At 33.1% G+C, this 12,165-nt stretch overlaps 1 protein-coding gene across 2 annotated transcripts in view; it reads left to right on the top strand.

Moving 5' to 3' along the window:
• LOC107570631 (hepatocyte growth factor activator-like) overlaps positions 1–8,807 on the top strand; it is a 17,095-nt gene extending 8,288 nt beyond the window's left edge. For both annotated transcript variants that reach the window (XM_016256884.1, XM_016256885.1), the window contains 8 exons: positions 61–235; positions 873–970; positions 2,315–2,555; positions 2,651–2,790; positions 4,806–4,946; positions 5,874–6,016; positions 7,615–7,806; positions 8,171–8,807. In XM_016256884.1, coding sequence (XP_016112370.1) covers positions 61–235; positions 873–970; positions 2,315–2,555; positions 2,651–2,790; positions 4,806–4,946; positions 5,874–6,016; positions 7,615–7,806; positions 8,171–8,200 — 1,160 coding nt within the window. In that variant the 3' untranslated portion in view covers positions 8,201–8,807. The remainder of the gene's footprint in view (positions 1–60; positions 236–872; positions 971–2,314; positions 2,556–2,650; positions 2,791–4,805; positions 4,947–5,873; positions 6,017–7,614; positions 7,807–8,170) is intronic.
• The last annotated feature ends 3,358 nt before the right edge of the window (positions 8,808–12,165 follow it).

Below are 12,165 nucleotides of genomic sequence, written 5' to 3'. Positions count from 1 at the left end.
CACACTCACGCGCACACACACACACACACACACACAACTGAACAGTGTGTGTGTCATCAGACCCAGGAGAGCAGTGTTACCGTGATTCAGGCGCTCTGTACCGCGGTGTGGCCAGTGTCACGGTCTCGGGCTCGTCTTGTCTGCCGTGGAACTCAGATCTGCTGTTCACGGAGCTGACAGTGGAGACGGTGGAGAGCGCCCCCCACAGGGGCCTCGGGGGACACGCCTTCTGCAGGTGACAGCACGTCTCCTCACGCCGACTCGTGTGCAGGACGCTCAGCTTTTACAGGGAGCTGAGAACTGTTTGAAGGAGTCATATACTTTGACACATAACTGCATGCTTTCACTTGCAATGAATATCAGTTGAACATATTATGTGTTGGAAGTCATGTTATTACCAGAAAATTACACAGCCCTGCATCTTGAATATATATATATACTTATCAAAATAACAAAATGTCTGAATCGGATGTCTAAAGTTTTGGTTTTAATGACAAAAAGAAGTCTTCAAAATGTATAATTTAACTTACAATCTGCAAAGGAGTGGATCAGGATTACAATGTCCTTCAGTGTGAAAATGGGCTGAGAATTGAACACAGAATCAGGAATCGTGTGTGTGTGGTGCTGTTCTGCTGTTTAAGGGGGAATGCAAGACTTCTTCACATTACAAATGCTTATCAAACGCAAAAATGCTGCAAAATGCACATCGGTTGTGAGAAAGTGTGACTTTTCCAAGTAAAACAGACAGTATTTTTTTGGGAATCAGCACTTAATCAGAAATGAATCAGAAGCGTGTGTTGGATTGAACTGAGCAGCAGTTTTATTTGTGACTGTGATCTTGTGCTGTCTGAGATGTGTCCTTGATTCGGCAGGAATCCTGATCAAGATAAGCTGCCGTGGTGTTATACGGTGACAGGGCGAGCCGTTTCGTGGGAGTACTGCGCCATCGAGCCCTGCTCCAAACCAGCGCGTCAGTGAAGCACACACAAACACAGCAGATCCCGAGCTTCTCCAGAACAGTCCTCACGACTCACAGCTGCAGCAAACACGAAACAAGAGCCATAAGCTTTCCTAAAAACTTCTCTAGAAATCTCACCCAGCGTCGCCTGAAGCTCGAGACTTCATTGGTTGTGATCAGAGACGCTGCCTCAAAGCGTCAGCATTCAAAACTTAAAATTAATGCTTTTCATTCTTCAAGCTTGCATTAAATTAATCATGTTACAAAAGATTTATATTTCAAATAAATGCTGTTCTTCTGAACTTTCTGTTCATCTGTGAATCCTGAAAAATAAAATGCATCAGTTTCCACAAAAATATTGTGCAGCACGACTGTTTTCAACATTGATAATAATCAGAAATGTTTCTCGAGCAGCAGATCAGCATATTATACTGATTTCTGAAGATCATGTGACACTGAAGACTGGAGCAATGATGCTGAAAATACAGCTTTGATCACAGAAATAAATGACATTTTAATATATAGTCACATAGAAAACAGCTGTTTTAAACAGTAATATTATTTCACAATATTACTGTTTTTACTGTATTTTTGATCAAATAAATGCAGCCTTGATGAGCAGAAGAGACTTCTTTCAAAAACATTATACAATCTTAAGAACAAAAACTTCAAGTTTTGAACGTTTTGAACTGTTTTGAAGTGAAATACTAAAGTGCAGAGGTTTATCTATAGTACAGTTATGATCATTTATTTATTTACTTTTTATTTTATTTATTTTTATTTACTAATTTATTTACTTATTTTCTTGCTTTGTTTACTTATTGGCATTTATGTATTTTAATCAGTTTTTGTTTATTTATTTTTATCTCATTTCTAATGATTTATTATTCATTTATGTATTTATTTTAATCTAATTATTTAAATTATTTTGTTTCAATCTGATGTTAATTTGTTTATTTATTGAAATCAATTTTATTTATTTTGATCTATTTTATTTTATTTATTCTAATGTAATATTTGATTATTTATTTATTTTATTTGTATAGTCTATTTATGTATTTGTTTGCTTTAAATGTTTATTTATTGTTTTAATGTAATTATCAGTTATTTATTTATTTAATCTTATTTTTATTATTTATTTTTTTATACTGAGAAAACTGGACTGTGACACATTTATTATATTAATATTAAATGACTGCTGTTTTTGCAGTAGTTATGTTTCCGTTATAGCAGACAGCTAAAACAACTCAAATACAAAGACTACTTTGTGTTGCATTTTATTTTAAGTGATAGAATACTTCATATGCTTCAGTCAGGATTATTATAATTGAACACAGTCTCTGTTGTCTCTGTCAGTGGGCCGCAGAAGTCCCGTCCTCACCGTGGCCCCGGGGCCGTCCCGCAGACCCGTCAGGACCCCGGCGTGTGGGAAGCGGCAGGAGAAGCGGATCAGTCGGGGTCGAATCCTGGGCGGGACGTCTGCATTGCCCGGCGCTCACCCCTGGATGGCAGCGCTGTACATCGCAGACGAGTTTTGTGCAGGAACACTGGTCTCCTCCTGCTGGATCGTGTCGGCCGCTCACTGCTTCCTGCGCAAGTATGTGTCTGTGTGTGCACTTCATGCATTTCTATAGAGTTCTAGCTTCAGTCTAACTCCATACAGCTGTATAACAGTGAACCTCTCTCTCTCAGTCCACTAAAGTCACAGATTCGGGTCGTTCTCGGCCAGCACTCCTTTAACGACACCGGTCCCAACACCAGGACCTTTGCTGTTCAGGACTATATTCTGTACCCGCGTTACACACAGTTTGAGCCGACCTTAAACGATATCGGTGAGTTTGGACTCCAAAAGCAGACAGTACAACAGCTAGTGCTTTAAACTAAAATCAGGGAACTACTTCATGAGCTTTATATTGAAGTTCAATTAAAGAGATCTGTCTAATTTGCATCCCTGAACAATCCTACCTTCAGGAGTTAACATTATATATATATACAAAATATATTTAAAAAATACACAATTTGTTTGTTTTTAATTTTATTTTATTAATAATTTTACTTAAAGTTTTAGTAATTTAGTTGTGTTTTAGTCATTTTTATTTTAGTTTTTTATTTCAATATAATATGTATTATTATTATTATTATTTTTAGTTTATTTACTTATAGTTATTTTAGTACTTCAACTTTAAATGAGAATAAATGTTTTATGTTTTATTTTATTTATGTTATTTTTTATAGCTTTAGTTCTATCTATCTATCTATCTATCTATCTATCTATCTATCTATCTATCTATCTATCTATCTATCTATCTATCTATCTATCTATCTATCTATCTATCTATCTATCTATCTATCTATCTATCTATCTATCTATCTATCTATCTATCTATCTATCTATCTATCTATCTATCTATCTATCTATCTATCTATCTATCTATCTATCTATCTATCTATCTATCTATCTATCTATCTATCTATCTATCTATCTATCTATCTATCTATCTATCTATCTATCTATCTATCTATCTATCTATCTATCTATCTATCTATCTATCTATCTATCTATCTATCTATCTATCTATCTATCTATCTATCTATCTATCTATCTATCTATCTATCTATCTATCTATCTATCTATCTATCTATCTATCTATCTATCTATCTATCTATCTATCTATCTATCTATCTATCTATCTATCTATCTATCTATCTATCTATCTATCTATCTATCTATCTATCTATCTATCTATCTATCTATCTATCTATCTATCTATCTATCTATCTATCTATCTATCTATCTATCTATCTATCTATCTATCTATCTATCTATCTATCTATCTATCTATCTATCTATCTATCTATCTATCTATCTATCTATCTATCTATCTATCTATCTATCTATCTATCTATCTATCTATCTATCTATCTATCTATCTATCTATCTATCTATCTATCTATCTATCTATCTATCTATCTATCTATCTATCTATCTATCTATCTATCTATCTATCTATCTATCTATCTATCTGTCTATCTATCTATCTATCTATCTATCTAAACTACTTTCTATTTTTCCAAGTTTTGTAATAAATACATTTTAGGCTAAATTGGCAACACTGTTACCCATGCATTTATTTATTTATTATACATTTTTGTCAATTATTTTTTATTTTTTGCATGTTTATTGCTAGAAAATGGTAAAATCACAGTAATATACCTTTTAAACAAACTCTAAAGAACATGAATAAAAAATCAAAACAGCTCATATAAAATTAAGTTTGAGGTTCTGATTGTTATGCACCTCATTTTTATTGAACATGTAATTGACTTTATTCATAGAATTGTAAATTGTTTCAGGCCCTGTTTTATACCTTATTCAGTAAAACTCCCCGGTGTGTTCAGATGTGGGTGTCTGCAACACGGTAGATTGAACAAAGACAACACATTATGTGCAAATGTGCTTTTTCAACCACATATATGTAACACACACACACACTCACTCTCTCACTCACTCACTCACTCACTCACTCACTCACTCACACACACTCACACACACTCACACACACTCACACACACACTCACTCACTCACTCACTCACAAGTCACCTTCTCCTTGTAATACCTATGTTATACCTTTGTCATTATACAAATTTATCTCCCCATTTGTCACAAAAACGCCCACACACACACACACACACACACACACTCACACACACACACACACTCTCTCTCTCACACACGCACACACACACACACACACACACATGTGGGCTGGTGTGTAACAGACACGCTTCAACACGCTGAGCAGCAGCACTCGTGCTGATTGTGTGTAATAGCAGCTGTTTTTGCAGCTCTAGTGAAGCTGAAGAAGGTGGAGGGACGCTGCGCTCTGAAGACGCCCTTCATCAGGCCCATCTGTCTGCCGGAGAAAGACATGACGTTTCCCGATCACTCCTGCTGTAAGATCTCAGGCTGGGGTCACATGCACGAGAGTGAGTTCACCAGCACTGACTCTGTAGTGAGCTGAAACACAAGCCATCATACACACGTCCAATTCTATGTGTAATACATTGTGCAAAGAATCTAAAAGTACAAAAAACTTCCCACCCTGACATACATAAAAAAGCAAGTAAGTAAATAAATAGATATATAGATAGTTAGATACACACACATCTATCTGCATGTTATTTGCTATTAAATGCAGATGTTTTATAGTGTATATTGATTTTAAATAAAATAGCATAATTTAAGTGTTTTTTTTAAATTACCTTTATTTGTAATTTTCATAATTAATCTTTGAAATATGGTGTGCTGACAAGCATTTACGATCAACTAAAATATACTTTAATGTCATTTCTGTTGAAACTTGTGTCACAGATTTATATTTGCAATATTGAAGTTGCAATTTAGTACATTTAAAATATAGTAACTTTAAATCTAATATTGAATAACACACTACAGTTAAAATGATAATCAAGTTCTTTACATGTGGTTTAGTATGTTAGTCAACACATCAAAATAAGTGTACTTCTCTAAAACATGACAAAAGATTATTAAAATATGATTTCAAATGTACTTTAAAATACAACTTTTCAAAAGTGCGATAAGATACAGTCATGAAAGTCTCTTTAAGTCACTTAAGTGGCATTTAATTTCATTAATAGTATATTTTCTGCACATACAGTTTTTTGTGGATATTTCTAAGATCTGAAGTACACTACAAGTGCACATTCAATGCTATTAAGTGCACTTGTTTTTTACAAGGGATAGGGAAACGCTCAGAGAAGCATATATATATATATATATAGTTGGCAGCTGATTGCATGTAGACGATAAACAGCTCACTGGGTTTTGGAACAGAGCTATTCTGTAATAATGTGCACATAAATGCATTATTGTTGTTGCATGTGTGTGTTTAGAGGCGAACTCGTACTCTCACCTGATGGAGGGAGTGGTGAAGATCATCCCGTTCGATCAGTGCTCGTCTCCAGACGTCTACGGGTCAGAGGTCAGGTCAGGGATGCTGTGTGCGGGCAGCGAGTCCTGTGTGGACGCCTGTCAGGTCAGACGCCAAAACAACACCGACAGACCGACAGATCCAGTCCTGATCTTGTTTATTGGATTGCAGATTTGTTTTGCTAATTATGTTACCTGTTATTTGACTCTAATATTAATATTCTTAGCATACATATATAAATGTATTAATACTAATGTGTATCAATAAATACTCTATTATCAGAATTACAATAATTTACATATGTTTGAACATATTTTAGATTTTACTAACCATATATATATATATTGGATTACATATTTACATTTTTTACCACATTAATAAAACAGGCTACTCTAATATTAATATTCTTAGCATACATATATAAATGTATTAATACTAATGTGTATCAATAAATACTCTATTATCAGAATTACAATAATTTACATATGTTTGAACATATTTTAGATTTTACTAACCATATATATATATTGGATTACATATTTACATTTTTTACCACATTAATAAAACAGGCCTAATTGTCTAATAGTTTTAGACTAATATTAATATTCTTCATCTTAATATAGTGTTTATACTAATATAGAGTGTTCTTTATCAATACATACTCTAATATCAGAATAACTTTACAATAATGTACAGTTTTTTACTCTTTATGTAACTTTTATATATTTTTTAGATTAGGATTTTATATGAATATTAATAAAGCAGGTCTAATTGTTTAACTTTTTATTTTAGACTAATATTAATATTCTTAGTATAAATATACATTTATAAATATATATATATATTTTTTTTTACAAATTATTAATTTTTATCAATTTTATAAATATATCAATAGCAATATAAAATATTATTTATCAATAAATTATCTAATTGTTTTACTTTAATTAACACACACACACACACACACACACATATATATATATATATATATATAAATAATTCTGTTTTGAACACATTTTGCAATTTACCAAAAAAATGATGGAATGCAGATTTGGATATGACATTAATAAAGCTGGTCTAATTGTTATTGTTTAAGATTAATATTAATATAATTAGTGTTAATATATACATTGATATAGAATAAATGCTCTCATATCTATGGAAGCCCGTTTCTGCCGTTGCAAAAAAAATAAAGCATTACAATTTTTTTATAAGTATTAAAATAATTGCGATTTTTTTTATTTATCTCAAATTTCTAAAAAAAAATAAATAAAATTCTCAGAATTGCGAGATATAAATTCACAATTGCAAATCACAAAGTCAGAATTGTGTTTATATATATTCCACAAGTCTCAATTTTGAGAAAAAAGTCAGAATTGTGAGAAAAAATGTCGCAATTACCTTTTTGTATTTTTTCTTCAGTGCCGCAAACAGGCTTCCGTAGATATCAGTATTACTTTACAGTAACTGAATTGGGTTACACTTTATTTTAAGGTGTCCTTGTTACAGCGTAATAAGTACTGAGTGATATTAATTAACTATATGTACGTATTGTATGGTTAGGGTTACTTGCATGCAATTATGCATAATGAATTGTTATTATAATAGTAAGTGCATGCAACGTGTAACAAGGACACCTTAAAATAAAGTGTTACCTTTAATAGTCGGTAGTGTTTGAACAGATGTGTGTGTGTTGTGTTCAGGGCGACTCGGGCGGTCCGTTAGCGTGCGACTGCGACGGCGTGAGTTTCCTCTACGGGATCATCAGCTGGGGAGACGGATGCGGACGCTCGGGAAAACCCGGCGTTTACACCCTCGTGCCCAAATATTCAGTCTGGATCAACAGCGTCATCAAAAAATCCAGAAAAACATCAGTGAACAGAACAACCATAGACATTTAATATTAATTAACTATATGTACGGTTAGGGTTACTTGCATGCAATTATGCATAATGAATTGTTATTATAATAGTAAGTGCATGCAACGTGTAACAAGGACACCTTAAAATAAAGTGTTACCTTTAATAGTCGGTAGTGTTTGAACAGATGTGTGTGTGTTGTGTTCAGGGCGACTCGGGCGGTCCGTTAGCGTGCGACTGCGACGGCGTGAGTTTCCTCTACGGGATCATCAGCTGGGGAGACGGATGCGGACGCTCGGGAAAACCCGGCGTTTACACCCTCGTGCCCAAATATTCAGTCTGGATCAACAGCGTCATCAAAAAATCCAGAAAAACATCAGTGAACAGAACAACCATAGACATTTGCATCGGGAGCCAGTGCCAAAGATAAACCATAAAACACAACTGTGACTTTATTACTAATGCATTCACGAGGGCTCTCCATTCCGGTGATCATGCGATACCAGTGAGCGTGTTTTATTGCTATTGTATTTATGTTAACAAGCAGTATGGTGACATGCACGCTGGAATGGAAAGCGTTATGTAAAGTCGTATGTATTATTATCATAATATATTTTTTGCATATAGATAGATTTTGAGTAGAAGATTGCTGTGAAATAAATGTCTTTTAATCTGCAAAACATATTTAAAAACGAGAGTTGTTTGAGACAGTGTTTGAGTGAATCTCATATTGGAAAGGTCACGCACATAAACCCATGAGAGTGAATGGAAAGATGTCGTTTCAATGCAACAGCTTGCTGTTAAAGCACAGCTTTTAGTTATTTATTCCAGTATGTATTATAAGCATTGAAGCATCTTCTCCGCTGACTTCCATTCAAACAGGTCTCTATGCTGAATTTCTATTCATCTGACAGAGTGGCCAAATAATAGATCATCTATGTATTAATGTGTATCATATTTCAACACGAAATTATATGTTGCATATTAAGTCTATTTTTCAGACCGTATTATGCATTGCGATGTTTCCATAACATTTCCTCACAGTTTGCATTGCTTAGATGTTAATACACTTTTGAGTTTGCTTGTAATTCAGTAATTCAATTATTATCTAAAATCATTTATTTTAGATCGTCATAACTGTAATATAGTAATGAAAATTACTCTATTATTATTTTTGTATTCGTTGTATAGTATTTATAGGGCGTTTTCAAAAAAACACACAAAGTACAAAGTGTTCTATTATTAATGTTTTCGATAATGCAACCAAATGTTATCATTACAGTAATTTAATAAAGTATTATTAGTCCCATTTTCTTTAAAGCTTCATTTTCTTTAAACTATTTGTTTTTTTTCAATTTGGGTGAAAACCACCCATTTTATTTTATTATTATTATTATTAATTTTTGTTGTTGTTGAGATTTTCACCCTTGTATTGCTTAGAAATGTGTGCAAAATTATAACAGTGACATGCACAAAGACAATTTTTACCTGATCTGATCATTATAAGTGACCTTTCAGATGTAGTAATATAATTAGGTTGTTTCAGTAATATTAAAATCAGATACTACATGAATCACATTTGTTACATGACCATCAATCAGTCAATCATTTATGTATTTATATTTCATTTATCTTATTTTTTTTTTACATTTATTTTATTATTTTATTTTATTTTCCCTGCATGCTTTAATGTATGATTCACATCGTCTCTCCTCATAAGGCGCCACCAGTGCACGTATATGGAAGCATATAAGTATCAAAATTCAATTTAAAAGGCAATATGCAAAATGGCAATGCAAATGTAAATTTTTCATTTTCCTTTTGCACCAAACTCTGCACATATGGGTAATGGGAAATGTAAATTTAAATACTGAAATGCATTGCCCTTTTGCGTATTGCATTTTAAATTTAATTTTGCTACCTATATGCTTCCATAGATGTACGGGTTAATTGTGTGCGACCTAAAGGAATTGTTCCGCAGCGGCACACTGACCTTTGACTGACCTCTGACATGAGCGTTTGAGAGCTGATGAGAGAATGCGTGTAAAGCGGCAGTGTGTTTTTTTAGATGATAACAGCATAAACATTTTAGTACTTTAACAATAACCGTTTTACTAGAATTAACAATAATTTCTTAAATATATTTAATTTAAATATATATTTAGATGTTGTATATATATGTAAAGTAATCACTCTGCATTGTGGGATGTTAGTGTAAATATATATATATATATTACTGTTACTGTCTTACTGTTAGAATAATATGTGAGTTAAACACTAATTGACTCATAAGTCTGATCTTAAAGGGACAGTTCACCCACAAATGCAGATCATTTTCATTTACTCACCTTTACTTGTTTCAAACCTGCATGAGTTTCTTTCCTCTGCTGAACACAAAAGAAGATATTTTGAAGAATTTTGGCAATCAAACAGTTGACGGTAGCCATTGACTTCCATATAATGAAAAAAAAATACTATGGAAGTCAATGGGTACAGTCAAGTGTTTGGTAACAATCTTCAAAATATCTTCAATGAGTTTGTAAATTAATACACTGAGTAAATCATACAACTGAACATAAAAGTAAAAGTGACAGCGACAGCAAAATAAACCAGCAGAATGTTCTTACTGCGATGCATACTCGAAATCTGAGTGCGTACTGTGAACGTCGCATCTGTAAATATACAAGAGCTTTTTATTTTAATCAGACAGACGTTGTGATGCTGCGTCATAGACATTTCATATTCACTGCGAAGTCATTGTATACATTTGTTAGTTGTAATTTAATTGGAATCAAATAGGTTTAATTTAGATTTAGCAAATATAACTGTGATAGTAGTAGCCTGTAGAATAATGTAAATATTATATTATATAATAAATATAATAGCATTCCGGCTAACAAGCAACGCTTTCAGAACTTTAGCTAATGTTCTGCTAAGGTTGATAGAACGTTTGTTCAGCGTTATCTGGCATCCAACACTGTTCTTAAAACATTAGCACAAAACACACAGAGCAAAGAGCATTATATTCTGAAATTCATCTGACATTTATTTTTTGTTACTGTTTATTTCTGAACATTCCATCCACAGTCTCTCTGCAACGAATACCTGAGGAAGGTACGAGCCCAAACTCTCACGCCGGACTCTCGTCTCGTCTCTAACCCAACTCTCCTTTGAGGACTCTTCGAATCTTCTCCTTCTCCTCACTCCAGAAGTCTCTGTCTAATCGTATTAGTAATGACCTTTCGTCTTCTGCCTGCAAACCCGTCTGTGTTGTTGTTTCCCGTTTCTGAGAAGGTCTGGATGGGTGGAGATCACTTGAAAGCGAGCACAATTTCCAAGTGTGTCTGATTTCTGAGCCTTTTATTTGCAACAAAATACGACATATTTTTAGGCCAAAACCTACAGTCTATATCATTTTTCATGCAAATCAGACATCAACATATAATACACCAAAGAAAATATAGCTTAGTATTTTTAAACCTGGTATTGGAGAATATACTTTTTGAATTGAAAACGGATATATTTGCATCGCTCCTGTGTTTGTTTCTGTCTTTGTGCAGAGAACAGAGAGAGGATATGAGCAGAGAAAGGAAGAATGGATGCTGCCTATATGAAATCATGGACAGCCGATGATCAGACAGCAGCCAGGAGGTGAATTACAGCCAATAGAAGTGTGCAAAAATACAGCACTAAAACAAATGCAGCCCAACACTCACATCTGTATCAATGATCAGTCATGATTATTTAACACACGGGTGCTCTGTTAACCCTCTACACTGTAGCTGATGTGCTGAGCGCAATGATGCATCTTGAGACCGGTTTGCATTGTGTACTAAAACTATTAAAAATAATTTGTGTTAATTGAAATAAAGTAAAATATGAATACTAGATGAAACAAAATATATATAAAGGATATAAAGAGATACAATAAGTTTAAGATGAAGTGCTAAAATCAAACACTAAAATATATGAAACTAATAAAGACAAATCTAATAAAAATGACAAAAGTAAAAAAAAAAACTAAAATTAAAATTAAAACAAAAAAATGGCTGATTACAATGATTACAATATACATATACATATATTTCAGTCATTGAAAACTAAACAAAAAAGATCTAGTGGTTATTTACACAGAAAATATAAGCAGAAAATCCTTAGAATTTAGGATTTATTTGGTTTAATGTCATTAGTTATTAGCATTTGAACAATACTTAAATATTATATTAAATTACCTCATTTTTTATTTCTTATTGCATGCAATGAAAAACAGAAACATTGAGATTTTCCCCGTCCTTTAATAACTCGTGCATAAATAAATGGTTGAAAGATAGAGTAGTTAAATACAGCTGAAGGCCACACACAGTGTGTGCTATTGAGAGTCAGACGTGTGAAAGC

The sequence above is a fragment of the Sinocyclocheilus grahami genome, unplaced genomic scaffold (genome assembly GCF_001515645.1).
Source record: "Sinocyclocheilus grahami isolate Dianchi unplaced genomic scaffold, SAMN03320097.WGS_v1.1 scaffold1485.1, whole genome shotgun sequence".
Lineage (NCBI taxonomy): Eukaryota > Metazoa > Chordata > Actinopteri > Cypriniformes > Cyprinidae > Sinocyclocheilus > Sinocyclocheilus grahami.
Note: the sequence above shows the minus strand (reverse complement) of the source record. Positions and strands in the feature narration are given on the sequence as shown.